This window comes from Bombyx mori, chromosome 17, assembly GCF_030269925.1.
Source record: "Bombyx mori chromosome 17, ASM3026992v2".
In the NCBI taxonomy this organism is placed as follows: domain Eukaryota; kingdom Metazoa; phylum Arthropoda; class Insecta; order Lepidoptera; family Bombycidae; genus Bombyx; species Bombyx mori.
The window spans coordinates 2,280,043-2,297,316 of NC_085123.1; the positions used below are offsets into that span (position 1 = coordinate 2,280,043).

At 44.9% G+C, this 17,274-nt stretch overlaps 1 protein-coding gene and 2 long non-coding RNA genes across 4 annotated transcripts in view; 1 reads left to right on the forward strand and 2 right to left on the reverse strand.

Moving 5' to 3' along the window:
• The window catches only part of LOC101743057 (uncharacterized), a 31,413-nt gene that overhangs the window by 8,527 nt on the left and 5,612 nt on the right, over window positions 1–17,274 (forward strand). The window contains exons 4-21 of one of the 2 annotated variants that reach the window (XM_038016789.2): window positions 757–862; window positions 1,794–1,928; window positions 2,983–3,141; window positions 4,386–4,525; window positions 4,811–5,078; window positions 5,454–5,710; window positions 6,798–6,921; window positions 8,723–8,843; window positions 9,539–9,776; window positions 10,301–10,422; window positions 11,060–11,213; window positions 11,806–11,962; window positions 12,511–12,657; window positions 13,367–13,498; window positions 14,043–14,172; window positions 15,469–15,607; window positions 16,181–16,272; window positions 16,950–17,055. In XM_038016789.2, the coding sequence (XP_037872717.1) occupies window positions 757–862; window positions 1,794–1,928; window positions 2,983–3,141; window positions 4,386–4,525; window positions 4,811–5,078; window positions 5,454–5,710; window positions 6,798–6,921; window positions 8,723–8,843; window positions 9,539–9,776; window positions 10,301–10,422; window positions 11,060–11,213; window positions 11,806–11,962; window positions 12,511–12,657; window positions 13,367–13,498; window positions 14,043–14,172; window positions 15,469–15,607; window positions 16,181–16,272; window positions 16,950–17,055 (2,727 nt within the window). Of the gene's footprint in view, window positions 1–756; window positions 863–1,793; window positions 1,929–2,982; window positions 3,142–4,385; window positions 4,526–4,810; window positions 5,079–5,453; window positions 5,711–6,797; window positions 6,922–8,722; window positions 8,844–9,538; window positions 9,777–10,300; window positions 10,423–11,059; window positions 11,214–11,805; window positions 11,963–12,510; window positions 12,658–13,366; window positions 13,499–14,042; window positions 14,173–15,468; window positions 15,608–16,180; window positions 16,273–16,943; window positions 17,056–17,274 lie in introns of both variants that reach the window. The other variant, XM_038016788.2, reaches the window with a different exon arrangement.
• Window positions 578–2,985, reverse strand: LOC134200412 (uncharacterized). The gene is made up of 2 exons (XR_009975318.1): window positions 2,413–2,985; window positions 578–838 (listed from the first exon to the last, which is right to left on the reverse strand). It is a non-coding gene; the product is annotated as an uncharacterized LOC134200412 (long non-coding RNA).
• On the reverse strand, window positions 12,542–15,563 carry LOC134200413 (uncharacterized). The gene is made up of 3 exons (XR_009975319.1): window positions 15,428–15,563; window positions 13,266–13,583; window positions 12,542–12,676 (listed from the first exon to the last, which is right to left on the reverse strand). It is a non-coding gene; the product is annotated as an uncharacterized LOC134200413 (long non-coding RNA).

Here is a 17,274-nt window from a genome sequence, read left to right on the forward strand (position 1 = left end):
AGAATCGCTTCGTTTACCTTATGAAAAGAGTAGGAATAAGTTTTATTCTGATGAAAAATTTTGAATATGTTTCTTGAGTTCTGAGCAAATCACAACCATCATGCCCACCTCTGTTACGGGCCAATGTCATCTTTAAAGTTTTATAAATAAGATCGGAATAAGAGCGGATCGCTTGGAACTTCTGGATCTACGGAGGGACTGCGGTTCTCTCTGTGTTTTGTACCGTATGTTCCATGGGGAATGCTCTGAGGAATTTTCGAGATGATCCCCTTATCTCCTTTTTATCATCACACCTCCGGCCACTGAAGCAGAGTGCATCAATATTATCTGGAACCGCTGCGTTCATCGACAGTGCGTTTCCAAAGATCTTTTCTGCCACGTACCATCCGGCTTTGGAATGAGCTCCCATCCACGGTGTTTCCCGAGCGCTGTGACATGTCCTTCTTCAAACGAGGCTTGTGGAGAGTACTTAATGGTGGGTAGCAGCTTGGCTCTGCCCCTGGCATTACTGACGTCCTTGAACGATGGTAACCAATTAACATCAGGTGGGCAATAAAAAATAAATAAAAAATGATCGTTATTTCAATGAGAGTTTATTGTCTTGATTCGGAAGGGAATAAAGAATCTTAAAATAAAATTGATTTTATCGCTCCTTCGTATCCTCGGTGTGGCTGATACCATTCGGTACTGCTTACGATGTCGACCGTAAAGTCGCGTAGCCATTTGTGGCTATAAAAATGAACATTCCATTTGCAGGTTATTGGATCTGGCCATTGGGATGCCATCAATGGAGGCCCGGGATCTCGATAAGAAGATACGCGAGGAAAGATCACGATATCTGGTGGCAGAGTTGATATGCAAGGTACAGTTATAATTACCCTGAATTATTTAACATAAAAATATCAAACGGATGGATCCTCCGTTGGACTACAGAGATTACTATTATCTTATTCCAAAAATACAGATCGACGTAAAGTAATAAAATATAATAAGAAAGTCGACAATTAACATGGGTGCTTTAAATTATTTTACTTTGACTTTTTATTTATTGCTCTTGTACCAATTTTTTCCATGAAATACGTACTTAACAATGTTCACGATTGATTTCCACGGTGAAGGAATAACATCCTGCTATAAAAATCAAACCCGCAAAATTATAATTTGCGTAATTACTGGTGGTAGGACGTCATGTGAGTCCCCACGGGTTGATACCACCACCTCTTTCTGCCCTGAAGCAGTAATGCGTTTCGGTTTGAAGGGCGGGGCAACAGTTGCACTGTTAAAAGCGAGACCTTAGAACTCATGTCTCAAGATGGCGGCATTTGCGTTATAGATGTCTATGGGTCCCGGAAACCACTTAACACCAGGTGGGCCTAGAGCTCGTCCACCTAATTAAGCAATAAAAAAATAAAAAAGGAGTTTACGAACGAATTTCTCGGTCAATGGTATTGTGTAATAATATCGAAATTCGGATTTATTTGCGTACTGCTCGCTTATATACCATGCCGTGAACCCGCTTGGGGGTGGCCGTTTCATCTAATCCTACCGCTGTGCTGGATAACGTATAGACTAAGGGGATAATTTGGGGACACCATCGGTACTATGGTGTAACTATACTGAGACCTTAGAACTTATATCTCAAGGTGGGTGGCACTTTTACGTTGTAGATGTCTATGGGCTCCAGTAACCACTTAACACCAGGTGGGCTGTGAGCTCGTCCACCCATTTAAGCAATAAAAAAAGTGACTTCTGCTTCGTGATGGTGTTAACATGTGGTACGTGTGTTCGGTCAGCCGGAGCAACAGGAGGACGTGACGGCGTTGGCGGGCTGGGTGTGGCGAGCCTTACGCCGCGCCGCCGCAGAGAAGTGCGCCCCCCGCTGCCCCCCGCCCGTCCCCACGCTCTACACCACGCCCCAACACACGCAGGTACCGTCCCCCCCACGCACCTCCCCCGGGGCCCCCCATAATATACATATAATTTATATGCAATATTTGAGAATGAATAAACAATAAAAGACTTAATTGTGTTTTCTGGGATATCTATATATTAATACGTGAAGCAAAAACTTTGTATCCCTTTTTACGAAAATTGCGCAGACGGAGAAGTATGAAATTTTCCACACTTATAGAGAATATAGAGAAGAAGTGCACAATGCTAATATTTTTTAAAATAATGCATAAAAGGTACATTAAATCAATAAAGAAAACATTACACACACTACATACCATGTATTTGATGCACACACGCATGCATACTATTTATTGTCAAACTTTTGTTCTTGACGTCTGTTGTCAAATTGAGAATAGATTAAATATTGTTTGTCTTTGTTAATATTTTTTATAGTGTAGTCTTGGCGAAATTTGTGATTATAGAAGTATAAAATACAATCATAATAGGGTAAAAACTTACAATTCCAATTAATTATAGTCGAATTTCGACTACTGCGGGACCTCTAGTAATAAGAAAACAACATTTAAAGCCCCTAATCCCTTTTAAAATTTATATTAAAAATTAAACAGTATTAATAAATTATACAAAATTTAACTCTTTTACTCAATGACAGACTTCACTCAAATTACCCTGACTGACTAGATTTTTTTTAAACTAAAAAGTTTTAAATAATGAAGGATTTTCTTTACGTACACATTATCTTTTTAAACAAACATACCATCAATAAAATACATTAAAACATAGGTGCGTTAACACAAAGGCAAATCGTGAACTTAAATTAACTGAAATTAACTTTTTTCCTGTGTTATTCTTATGGGAAATCGAAAAGTGCGAAGCGGACATTTCCAATATTTATATTAAGGTCTCCTATTTTTAGAGGCCTATTTTGGCATCTAAACGAAATTTTTGAGCTTGGTTCCGAGAAAAAAGTTTTTTTTTTTTTTTTGATACGCCCTTCTGTTTACACTCAATTTTAATAGGACTAGTATTTTGTTACTTGATAATAATAAATAAGTATATGGGATGCAGGTTGACCTGCGTCTGTACCGTCGCGAGGTGATGAGGAGTGCCCTGGGTCCGCTGCAGGCCGTGCTGGAGCGCGAGGCCCGCGGCTGGTTCCTGCACTTCCGGGAACAACAGGCCGCCCATCTCGCGCGGGAGAAGATGCCCCTGAAGGATATCGAGGAGGTTAGTCATCGGCCTCTTCTAAGCAACTAATTAACGATTTCATATACCTCTTTATTGCGCTAGGTCGGTCAATGACCTCACGACCCACTTCGCAGCAAGTGTCCAAGTTCGTAACGAAAATTACAACTCCCTAACTAAAGGATAAGTGGCGATTGCTCGTGAGGCGCATAACATCTGCCCACAACAATGATGCTGGATGACGACTACGACCGCTCTGACAAGAGTGATACGACATACGAGAAAGGATAAGACGTCCAGTACGCTCCTATCGCAAATCCTGCACTCAGATACAATTTTTACCTGTTTCTGCCGCGAACGCTGTGATGAGTTCCGGCAGGGGGTAGGGGAGGGGGTTGTGCTATATATATATATTTTTTTATTGCTGTGTGTGGACGAGCTCACAGCCCACCTGATGTTAAGTGGTTACTGAAGCCCATAGACATCTACAACGTAAATGCGCCACACACCTTGAGATATATGTACAAGGGCCCCCAAGACGGAGGCGCGTCCTGTCCTTGTGAAACTGGAAAGGCCTCCGGGCCACCAGTAAACACTCAATCATAAAAAAAAGATGGAGAGGCATTCCCGATCCTGCAGACGGAATGGTAAACAGTCGACGTCGCCCTAAACACGCCATTACGGATCTTCCCGATCCACTAATGGTGCTTTTAGGTACCTCAAGCACCGGTCAACGTTCTCGTCGAACCCGTCGCTAGCGACGAAGGGTTCGACGAGTAAATTAACCCATAGACACAGCCCAATGAGTTTCTCGCCGGATCATCTCATTAGGTCACGTTTCTGATCCGGTGGTAGATTCTGCGGAGCACTACTCTTACTAGGGTTCGTGTTAGCAACAACGTCAGATTTGAGCCCCGTGAGCTCACCTACTAGTTAAAGTTACGCTGAAATGGTCAAGACCATTAGCTTAGGTAGAAAAAAACCCAATGAAAAAATACCTATTTAATTCATGTTCACGAATGTCTTCTACGATGAAGGTCGTAAAAGTATCCTGTAATAAAAATCAAACAAAGGAAAAAGATACAAATTTCCAAGCTCCCTGTTATTGCCGCGAACGCAGCGATGAGTTCCGGTTGGGGGGTAGGGGGTGGAGGGTCGTGCTATATATGCACAAGGGCCCCCGAGCCAGAGGCTTTTGAAAGCCCAGGCGAGGTTTTCCCGAGGCCCGCCCCGCGCCCCCTATAAGAGGACCCCACGTGGGCCCGTGTGTAGCGAGTGGCCGGCAGGCGGTGCGCGAGTGCGGCATGCGCGAGTACGTGTCGCGCGTGTGCGGCGCCGTGCGGGCCAGCGACGCGCTGCGGGCGCTGGGCCCCGGCCTGCCCGAGCTGCTGGTGGCGCAGCTGCGGGCGCATCTCGCGCTGCACAGGTACTACTCACTCGTCTAAAATCTAAAATAACGTTACATATAACCCCCAAAATAAGTCAATCGATTGTTAAATCTTAATTGTCCAGATTATAAATTGTTTTTATATGAAATTTTCTTTCATATCCGAGTTTTACAAACATACAAACGCTCACATTTTTAATATCAGTATCCATCACTAAAATTAACTTGAATCATAATGTCGTTGATTATCGCTAATTTTGTCGGAAACTACATTGATATCTTACATGTTAAGTTTCAAATGATAATGACAGCTTATTTATTTAGAGCCGAAGAAGGCGTCCGCAAAAAGATCGAGGCGGGTCTTGCGGCGGCCGAGGCGAGGGTCCGCGCCTCCCACCCGATCCTGTCCCGGGCCGACTCGTGGAGGAACGAGAAGCTGGCGGCGGCGGCGCGGCGGCTCCGGGACGAGTGCCGCTGGACCGCGCTCGAGGACGCCGCCGCCGCCATGCAGGCGCACAAGCTGCACCAGCACCGCTACTTCCTGCTGCGGGACCTGGCCTTCCAGCGGGACCGGGAGCCCTTGTTGATGAAGGTAACACTGCGCGCTCTACACGACTTGTAGGCAGCGGCTTGTCTCTGTTCCTGGCATTGCTGAGGTCCATGGGCGACGGTAACCACTCACCATCAGGTGGGTCGTGTGCTCGTCTGCCTACAAGGGCAATAAAAAAAAAAGTCGTTTATTGCATATAGAAGAGCGCAACTCTATGGTTTGTTTTGTGAAGTCATGGCGTAACACCCGGGTGCGGCAGTTTTTTTTTTTATTCATTATTAGAGCCATACATACCCATATTAGATTAAGTCGGCTGGGGTGGGGTAAGGTTCAACATCTAAAAACGTCCGTCGACTTCATCCCGCGCTATCTGTATGGGCCTTGCGAGAGTGTAGTGAGAGCGGCGGCGTGACGCAGGAGCTGCGCGCGGCGCGGACGGCGCGGCGCTCGTGGCAGTGGGCGCGGCGCGTGTGGCGGCCGGCGCGCTGGGCCGTGGTGCGACACTGCCGCGGCCGCGCCGAGCGCGTGCGCACCGCCGTGGCCGCCCGCGCGCCCGCCGCCCCGCCCCGCGCCCGCCCGCCCGCCGCGCCGCCAGTGTTCCTGCTGCGGAGGGACGCCGTCTCCACCACCTCCACGCGCTGGCCGGCCTGGAGACTGCTCAACCTCGCCTATAGGTACGCACACTGACACTCAAACACGCGATCCGGTACGGTGAATTGTAAATATAATATATAATTACAAACTGAGGCAGTACTAGGATGTATGGTTTATATAACCCAAGGGTTGCTGTAGAAGCAAATAAAACACGTTAAATATCACTTAATTAATTCAGTGATAAAATAATGACGGCGAGGGGTGAGAGAGCAAAACACGACTCAAGGGATCAGCGCGCACTTTTATTTTAGAACTCGCAACATCACAATACAACCGACAGACATTATGAGTTCATAAACATCCTGTTTTCTATCTACGCTTTATTTTAACACGGTATTATTATTATTATTATTTTTATTGCTTATATATGTGGACGAGCTCACAGCCCACCTGGTGTTAAGTGGTTACTGGAGCCCATAGACACAGATATATTATAGTTCTAAGGTCTCAATATAGTCACAACGGCTGCCCCACCCTTCAAACCGAAACGCATTACTGCTTCACGGCAGAAATAGGCGGGGCGGTGGTATCTACCCGTGCGGACTCACATGAGGTCCTACCACTAGTAATTACGCAAATTATAATTTTGCGGGTTTGATTTTTATTACACGATGTTATTCGTTCACCGTGGAAGTCACTCGTGAACAATTGTTAAGTACGTATTTCATTAGAAAAATTGGTACCCGCCTGCGGGATTCGAACACCGGTGCATCGCCACATACGAATGCACCGGACGTCTTATCCTTTAAGCCATGACGACTTCAGACTTTATAGAACTGTTTTCATTACGAATTGTTGATGTCCATGGGTGACGAGCAAGACACACTATGAAATGAGCCGTAAGCTATTTTATCTGCAATGGCAAATATTAAATAAATCTTAGCGAATTTCAAATATGCATCAGAATTGATATTAATCTTCTAAAGTATTAATATTTGAGATTTTTTATAAAAAAAACTTCCTAGATCATTTAGATGTAAATATTCATTACAAATGCTAGGTTAACAAAATACTACGTTACCGGAATCTGTTGAATACGATACAAATATCTTACCACAGCACTACTTTACGATAGTGATGGGGTAATAATGAGTAGTGTCTGTACAGAATATGGTGCTGGAGCTGGAACCTGGTGTACGTGCTGGGCGTGGTGGTGCCGTGGTGCTCCCCGCTGTCGCTGCGAGCGCTGGTCTGCGTCAAGCCGTACACGCCGGAGCTAGAGGTCTCCCAGGTGAACGTCTTCTAACTACATACTATATCCGTCTTAGCGTGTTCGTGCTTTTGGTACTTATTGAAGTGAAAACTTCTTTAGAATCGTTGTGATTTCAAACCGGATGCAACGGAAAAAACGACAGGTAAGAGACACAAATACAAAAATGTGTAGGATGAAGCCAGTAAAGAATGAGACAGAAATATATATACTATTTAATACAGCGCCATCTGTGAGATTTTTTAATACTAACGTGTGTATGAAAGTAGTGAATTTTAATTTAGGATTATACGTGAAATTAAAATATCAATTCACAGAGGGCGCTACCTTACAATTATTTACTAATGACAAAATTTTACATATACTTAAGACGTTTAGGATAATTGTATTTTAATTTTGGAAGGTTTCACTTCTACCACCTGTGAATTGCACACATTTTGTTTTTTTACTTTGTATGTCAGAGTGAATTCAAACAAAGATAAGTTAAGATTTACGCTATTTATTTATTTATTTATCGTTATATACGGTACGCTTGCTGAACACTGATTTAGAAGGTTCTTATACAATATAATATAATGCGACTGTCTTACGTTATATTGGATACATTGGTGGCAATATATTACATGGTGGTGCTACACATGCATGATAAGCTAACTTCCACCGGCATATCATATCATGGCCATCATATTATAAATGTGAAAGTGTGGTTGTTTGTCCTTTTTTCAGGCACTGGATTAACATATACAGTCAAAATCTGTTATAACGACATCGAAGGGACTGCTCATATTCAGTCGTAAAAACCGATAGTCGTTACAACCGGTGATGCTTAATGTGTATCGTGCAAGTACAAACAAATCGATAGGGAATTATTGGAAAAATATATTTATATAATACGCGATTTTTCTTCAATATTAATTTGTTTTATTTTTCTTTGCGACATTTTGAAAGTTTTACGAATAACTCCACTAATTTTTGGTGCGTCTTGTGTATAGATAAGTAACAAATTAACTGAAGAGATATGAAGAAGCGGGCTTTGACTACCGCATGCACGTGTTTTGTTTCTAAGAATTAGAAAAGACCCTACACTAAACTAAATCCTATTGTTTTCTTTCCTGATTTTAAAAGCCATTGAAGACAAATGTGGATACCTATTCAAATTGTTTACAATACAGCTTAGCCGGTCGTTCTAACGGATCTAATTCTCCGAAATATTAGTTAAATGTAGTCGTTTTATGAGGTATGTCGTTATTAGCAATGTCGTATAAAGCAATGTTTTTAATAAGGTGGTCATATGGCATTCAGCCGGGACCTTTGTTCTAGGTTATTATAACCGGCATGTTGTATTAAACGATGTCGCAGTAAACGGTTTTGACTGTATTTTTAAAAGATGTAGTATGTGGTCGGGAGAGTGACGTAGGGTACATTTTATCCCGAAAAAACATTAGTTTTTATATAAAATCACACCAAAGAACAGTTTTCAACAAGGTCTTAACAGACTTTGCCCCTCGAACTCTTGATTTTAATCGGCTCGTTTCAATTCTACCGTTATCTAGACTGGATGACTAAGGATTAATATTCCTTTCTGCGGCCACCGTTGATAGATCGACTCTCTATTGCGTATAAAGTGCTGAGCGTCGGATATAATGTTTTTCAATAACCTAATAACGTTTTTATTTAACCATTTCAACATTATTTTGCTTTGAATTTAGCATTGATTTGTTTAATTTAAACTTTATACGTTTTTTTTTTCAAAAATCCTTGTATCAATTTCTTCAAAATATGGGAAATTAAGCTGAGCACTAAAAGGGATGTATGTATATAGGTGAATGGAGTTTTATATCCGAAGAAGAGCAGCGAAACCCACACGATGTGCTCGCGACTGCTGGCGCTGTGGAGGCACGTGTCCAAACAGCGCACGAAGTTCGAAACCGAACCGGACACCGGTGAGTCCTCGCGCACTAGCTCGGTGCTTAGAACGGTCGTCGGAGCGGGGGGTGTCTCTCCTGTCCATAGTATAATTGATTGGTTCCAAGTCTAAAGCTAAGTGGTGATATTCATTGCGTGACTGATATGTCTGTGGACTCAGGTAACAATTAACCACCAGGGTGCGGTGGCTCGTTCAACTGTCTGAAAAAATTATAATATTCCTAATTTGCCTTATCCGTTTTTGGCCTTTACATATAATGCGAATACCAATCACAACACAGTATGATGTGATATGTTGTTAATTGCTGTATTCTTTTTATTACCCTTACGAGCATATAGCCCACCTGATGGTCAGTGGTTACTATCGCCCATGGACTGCAATGCCAGGGGCAGAGTCAAGCCGCTGCCCACCGCTAAGTACTCTCCACAAGCCTCGTTTGAAGAAGGACATGTCATAGCGTTCGGGAAACACCGTGCAGGCGAGCTCATTCCAAAGCCGGATGGTACGTGAAAAAAAACGGTCTCTGGAAACGCACTGTGCATTACCGCAGTGACTCCAGGTAGTATGAATGAATTCTACTCCGGTTGCGGACTGTACCCTGGTAAAAACGAGACGATTCCATCATCTCATCCATGTGTATATCATCTAAAATATTATTGTATATAGTGTAGTGATTTCCTATCAGTTCCTTTGTGTGATTTCGACTGTCAGGCCTACTGGGCAAGGGCTTGAGTCGGTGGGCGCACCGCGTGTGGTGGTACGGCGTGGTGGGGGGCGGCGGGTCGGCGGCGCTGCTGGTGGTGTTCCCGGTGTGCGCGCTGGCGGTGTCGGCGGCGGCGGTGCTGCTGGCGCTGGCGGCCCCGCTGTGGACGCCGCCGCTGGCGCTGGCCGCGCACGTGGCGCACGCCGTGCTCTACGACGCCGACTCGCCCGACCCAGCACTCAACAGGTACCCCGTGCCCGGCACGCTAATATACCAACTTGCCGAACGTGTAGCGTGCAGTACTGGCAACACTGGCGAACGCGAGGAGTGAAGTAGTGTGATTTGTTTTATTTTGTCTATTTAGTGTTTCTTCAGGTTTAAATGTGTAATAACGGTGGTTTATGAAATGTTTAGTATCTGTGTAAATGCACAAATGTGGGAAAATGAAACAAAGCCGCTGGACGTAGCTTCTCGGGATCCTCCAAAATGTCCAATGAAAAAGTGAATGACCACCATTGTCTTCCTTTTCATGCCATATTTCATATTAATCAACTTCATTTCATTGCATAATATCATTTTTCATATAAAAAAGTTTTTATTAGAATTAAAATATGACTTGACCTAAAGGTCTTAGTTACCATGTCATAAAATCCCTTAAAAAAAATGCAATACATTCAATATAATATAATAGATTTATTAAGTAGCGATTAAACAAATAGTACATATTAAATCTGCTTAACCCTGTAGCCGAATCCCGGTACTGTGTGCAGGTGGTGTCCGCTGCTGGAGGTGGTGCTGTGGCGAGTAGCGGTGCTGGGCGTGCTGCAGCCCGCCGCCGCGCTGCTCACGGCGCTGCTGCTCTGTCCGCTGGCTGCTGCTGTCCTGCTCGTCGGTGAGCACATCCACCCCCCCTCCCCACCTTCTTCTTATCGGCCCACAGACGTCAACTGCTGGACATAGGCCTCCCCCAAGCCTCGCCACAAAAACCGGTCCTGCGCTGCATGCATCCAGCGGATCCCCGCGAACCTTAATAGATCGTCGGTTCATCTTGTGGGAGGTCTACCCACGCTACGTCTTCCGGTATGCGGTCGCCACTCAAGAAGTTTCTGGCCCCAACGGCCATCCGTTCTACGAGCAATGTGTCCTACCCACTGCCACTTCAACGTCGCAATCCCGTCATATCAATCAATATAATCAATCCACCTACCTCCTATATTATTACGTAGTGACACTGTTACATAAGCTTTACTGTACATTTAAAATATTTTCAGAAAATATCACTTATTGTTTAAGCGTATCTGCTTCAAATTATAAAGGATTTGTTTCATTTACCCAAAAAAGGACAGTATGTTGGACCACTTCCAATGAATCCTTGAACCTTTCAGGTTTAGTATTCTGAATACATTTTCGAATTGAATATCCCCACTCTCGTAATTAGAGTGGGTGTTTCGTTACCCATAGTGCCGCTACAAGTAGCTCTGTCGGACTACCGCTAGTGGATAGTATAGAGTGTGAGTGTGCCGCGGCAGGCGGCGTGGCGTGGTGGGGCGCGCGCGGCGTGTGGGAGAGCGTGGCGTGGCGCGGCGTGGCGGCGCGGCGCGCGCGGGTGCCGGCGCACGACTCCGCCTTCTGCCGGCGCGTGCGCGGGCCCGGCCTGTACGCGCGCGTCTACTACCAGCTCACGTAATACATACACTCATTTTTCTTTTCGCCACCTATTAGCAAGAGCAGCGCTTCGCAGAATTTACTACCGGATCGAAGTCGTAGCCCACTGAGAAACTCAAAGGACCGTGTCTATGGACTAGTTCGTTTGTCGAAGTTTCCGCCGTAATCGACTAATTCGATGAGGACGGTGATCCGTGCTTTAAGAGAATAAAAGCACCGAGGGTGAACCCGAGGCACCGAGAAGACATGCTTCGAGCGACGGCAGCTTTGCTTTGTCCTGTCGCTTGAGTCGGATACGTACTAAGCGGCGGCTACGATAGGGGGGTTATCGTATCTCGCCGCTTTGTCAAAGTAACGCTCTGAGGCTACCTTAAGATACTTACGTATCGGGGCGCACTCATTGTTCACTGAACTTAATGTTCAAACAAACCGTAGAATAAGTAGGAAGATAGTTAAAGAGTTCGTTGGGCAAACGTACTCGTTGTACATCTGATGATTAGTGGTTACTAGAGCTCATAGACATCGGCAAATGTCGCTACCCCCCTCGGACCGCGACTGGTCCCTGGCGGCGGGTGCGTGGCGCGGGTGTGAGGTGCGGGCGTGTGCGCAGGTGCACGCAGGCGGCGGCGGCGGTGTGCGCGCGCGCCGAGCTGGAGACGCTGGGTCGCTGGGCGGCCGACACGGAGCGCGCCATCGAGCGTCCGCTCAGGGACTTCGAACACTTCGTGGACGCCTGCTTCGGGCCCTTCTCCGTACAAATAGCCAAGGTACGGATGCTGTACTTGGACACTTGAGATAATTAATTGTACACACGCCTTGAATATAATAACCTTACCTGTTTCTATTTATCATCTATTTGACGGAATCTTTCAACATAATTTTCAGCAACTTCGAAATGTCCCAATAACTCGAATGATTGCTCTCAGATCAGGTACTGACGACAACGCAATAATTTTATTACTTAATAATATCCTGACCAGAATGAGCGGATAAAAAAAATACATTTTTCAGTTCGACTCGCTATCTAAGCGAGCGATTTTCAGTTTTTTTTTTTCTCAGAGATCAAGTGCTATGCAGAATAATACTCATACTTATAAAATGCCACATCTGAATCACTCGAAATCTTAATATTTTTAAATTTTCACACTGCTATCGAAAGGCACTATGGTTTGGCGAATGTTACGTTGCGTCAAGGAGCGTTAGGCTCATCTAATCAATCTGTGTGACATTAAAAGAGCGCGACGTTAAAACCGCGACGCTATAACGCTAAGTACGCGTTCTGTTTGACGAGGCCTTTACCGTGTGCTGTGGACAGCGCGGCGCGTACCGGCAGCTGGAGCGCGAGTGCGGGTCGCTGGCGGGCTCGCTGCGGGACAAGGTGGCGGCGCGGCGCCGGGAGCTGGCGCTGCCGCTGTCGGACGCGGCGCGGGCGCGGGCGCGGCTCTCCCCGCGGGACCTCAGGGTAACCGGCGCACTCTCCTCTAGCCATAGAACATTTCACAAGTAGTATGTTGTCGCTGCCAAACCAAAATCTGCTAGGTGTAAAAACAATTTTAAATTAACAAGTAAAAATATTTTCGTATAAAATTTTGTATGAAGGTGAATTTTTAGGGATTTTTTTCCTTCTTCAAAAGAGGCTTGTGGAGAATATTATGCGATGGGCAGCGGCTTGGTTCTGCCCCTGACATTGCTGAAGTCCATGGGCGACGGTAACCACTCACCATCAGGTGGGCCGTATGCTCGTCTGCCTGCAAGGGCAATAAAAAAAAAGAACTATATGAAATGAAAGCTATAGATAAATTTTAAAGCTATAGACACATAACAGTTTTTTTATACGGTAGATAGGGCTGTGAACTATATATTTTTTTTATATATAGATAGATGCCTATTGTAATTTAATGTTGATTTAGATGTGTATGTAAGTGATGGATTCTTGTTATTAGATAATAAATAAATTGAATTCAATTCAATTAGTAATAATTTGATTTTTATTACATGATGCTATGATATCTACATCGTGGAAGAAATACTTAGACACGATATTGTGTTTAAAAAAAAAAACAAAAGCACCTGACTGTGGGTATTGGATAGTCCCCGGCGCAGTCGCGTCGCGTGCTTTGCGGGCGCCGGACGTGTCCACTGTCTCGCTATAACCTCGTTGTCGTGCGCAGCGGGCGATCGAAGCGTCGGCCGCGGAGCTGAGCGCGCTGTGGCGGCGGGAGGCGCGCGAGGAGTCGTGGTGGGCGCAGCGCGGCCTGGCGCCCGACGACTGGCACGGGCTCGCCGCCAACATGCTCGTCGAGGTAGGTCTCGATATACTGGTGCCGCACTACTAGGAGTACTAGGAGTCCGCACGGGTGGGGACCGCCATTCAGAAGTCGTCATGGCCTAAAAAAAAAGACGTCGGTGTATTCGTGTGTAGCGATGTACATGCGTGTAATTAAAATCAAACCCGCAAAATTATAATTACTGGTGGTAGGACCTCTTGCGAGTCCGCACGGGTAGGTACGACACTCCGTCTATTTCTGCCGTGAAGCAGTAATGCGTTTCGGTCTGAAGTGGGAACAGTCGTTGTACTGTTAAAAGTGAGACCTTAGAACTTTTAAGGTGGGTGGCGGCATTTACGTTGTAAATGTCTAGGGGCTCTGCTAACCACTTAACGTCAGGTGGGCCGTGATCTCGTCCACCCAACCAAACTGCCCCCTTTCTGCCACGGAGCATGTCGATCTCATGTCTTAAGGAGATTAATGTATTCGCTAGTATTCTATTAGTAACATAAAGTTTTGTGAAGTTTTGGTTCCGGTAGCATGGCTGATCTGTAAGTGCCCTAACGTATGTGACGTCCAGGTGTTCGACGCGGAGACGGTGGTGGCGCTGCAGGACGGCGAAGCGCGGCTGCCGCTGGAGGGCAGCGAGGGGGCGCCCCCGCCCGACGTGCTGCCGCACCACGACCACGACCAGCCCGCCGACTGCCCATGTAATTATACTGCTAGCGGACTTTGGAGCCAATCGACTGTATTACGATTCAAAACTAAATACAACTGGAATGGTCTACCGTGAATGGCACCACTGGCTCGTAGGAAACATTACTGGAATGCCACCTTTCGTGCGTTAGTCGTAAACCAAAAATTGTTCTCGAACTTTAGACATCAGCAATGCAAAGTTCAGACATTCATCGATCGCCTCTAGTTAAATCCAATACTTCAAGTTTCGTAAAACTTATAAATTTTTTGGCGGGAACGCGAGGAGTGAACTGTTGTGATTTGTTTTATTTTGTCTATTTAGTATTTCTTCGAGTTTGAATGTGTAATAACGGTGGTTTATTAACTGTTTAGTATCTGTGAAAGTGCACAAATGTGGAAAAGAGCCGCTGAACGTAATTTCTCGGGATACTCCAAAAAGTCCACTGCAAAAGTCTCAGTAAATGACAACCATTTTATTGAGAATATATTTCATACCAGATCATCTCATATCATTTTATTTCACTTCATATTACAATTTTACATAAAAATAAAAATATAAATTAAAACAAGACTTGACTTAAAGGTCTTAGTTACCAAATTATAAAATTCCTTAAAAAAAGTCAAATTTATATTTTAATTAACCGATTATAATTTTTTTTATTAAATTAAATTAAACAGTTCATTACATTTTATATTAAACAGTTAATAAGCCACCGTTATTACACATTTAAACCTTAAGAAACACTAAATAGACAAAATAAAACAAATCACACAACTTCACTCCCCGCGTTCCCGCCAAAAAGTCCCACCGAGATATTATTAATGAATGAACCACAGATTAGCCTATTGTAGATAGAGAATAGATTCGAAATTAAGGGAGTACAAAATAACGAATAGTATCGCTTCATTAATATTGTTCGGTGTAATGCGACCGAACATCTTAGCAAGCAATAACGCCACACTGCACGTTTATTTAAAAGTCGCAGTTGAACATAACATAGCAGTCTTACAACAACCTGGTTCCGCGAAAGTCGAGTCCAGTCCTCGCGACTGTAACATTTATTAATTACAACATTAACAATAACAGTTATAACATAGAATATTTGTACGTGATTGTGTGTATTAAAGTAAGACTGGGAGAAGGGCAGGATAATGATGATGATGTGTGTATTAAAGTGAGTAAGTAAAATTCGGAGTTATCATTATAAACAACTACTGCCCCCTCGCTCTGTGCTCACACAAGTATGCTCGGAATCCTACATCACTTACTCTGTTAGATAAAGTGAGGTTGTATCTGCTGTGTTCCACAGACGTGTGGTGCTCGTGGGGCTCGGGGCCGGCGCTGCGCGTGTCCGCGCCCGCACTGGAGCCCGCCGCCTTCAGCCCCCGCGCCGCGCTGCACCCCCCGCTGCCCCACCCCGCCACCGTCGCGCTAGTGCTGCACAATAGGTACTCCCCCCCCCCATAACTAGTAGGTGAGCTCACGGGGCTCAAACCTGACGACGTTGCTAGCACTGTCCCTAGCAAGAGCAGTGCTTCGCAGAATCTAAGACCGGATCGAAAACCAACACTACTGAAAAGGTCTGGCAAGAAACTCGATGGGTTTTGTCTGTGGGTTAATTTACTCGAGAAAGCGAGGGCTTCGACGAAAACGATGACCGGTGCTTGGGGTACCTAAAAGCACCGTGCATGGATCGGGAGGATCGGAAATGACGTGTTTTGACCGATGTCGACTGCTTACTATACAAATACTTACTTATTGCTATTTATGCTTAATGAAGCTAAAACAGAAACCGAATCCGACGACGGGACCCAATTGGGAGTTCCCCTCACACAAAAAAAAAAAAACATTGAAATAGTTACTAAAATCATAAAGACCTTTCTAGAATTTGAAATTTATACGTCGTTGGTAATAGTTGCCATAATCATAAAATCATAAAGAATCTTCTAGAATTTGTTATGTATACGTCATTGGTGTGGCGCGTGTCCCGTGTGCTCAGAGTGTCCGGTTGTGTCGCGCAGGGACTCGGACAACCCCGTCCCGCTGGACTCGGAGCTGTGCGCCGAGATACTGAAGAGCCTGGAGGACGCGCCCGACTGCGACGAGAAGCGAGGTGAGCACGCGGCGAAACAACATCATTTATCTACAAATTTCACAGTAATATCATCCTGTCTGGAAGTCGTCGTGGCCTAAAGGATAAGACGTCCGGTGCAATCGTATCTAACGATGCGACTGCGCCGGTGTTCGAATCCCGCAGGCAAGTAACAATTTTTCTAATCAAATACGTACTTAAGAAATGTTCACGAGTAACTTCCACAGTGAAGGAATAACGTTGTGTAATAAAAATAGGAAAAAAAATGCGTAATTAATAAAACACATGTGGCACTCTGGGACTGCCGCTGTAAAGCTATTGCATAGCATTTTTACCAACTTATGCAATTATAATTAGACAATAATAATATAATATTAAAACAATAATAAAATTAAACATTAACTGTCCCCTTCACACTCATAAGCTAGACCGCACGAGAAAGAGATGGGCAGACTTTTCATGGTGCGCATGCAGTGCGATGTCACGCCGCTTGCTTATTCACAAACGCTACACAAGCGCAACGTGTGAATGTGTTGAACGCGAGCTACATGGTAGGCAGAGTGTAGGGGTGTTAGGTTTTATTTTCGTTACGGAATTTCTTGACTTGGTCGCCGCGCCCAAAGCCCGCGATAAAAGCTATGCAATAGCTTAAAAATATACTGTCGTGCTATTGATGTTTATGTTGAACATAGCAACAGACGAAGTGGAGAGGTATCGAGGTGGAGGCAGCTCGGAGGGATCCAGCTCGGAGGCCAGCGCCGAGGAGGAAGAACGACCAAGGGAGGAAGACGACGGACTTTGCAGGTTGCTTAATACGTTGGTTAACTAAATAACTTTATTGGTCGCTTCAGCGTACCTTTTTTTTTATTTGTGATTGAGAGCTTACTGGTGGCCCTGAAGCCTTTCAAGTTTCACAAGGACAAGTTGGCGAGCAAGGGCTCAGCCAGGAGGGGACAGCGTCCTTCTGCCGTGCAGACGTAGACATTAGAATGGTATTATATATTGAGGAGTGAAAGGCTATCT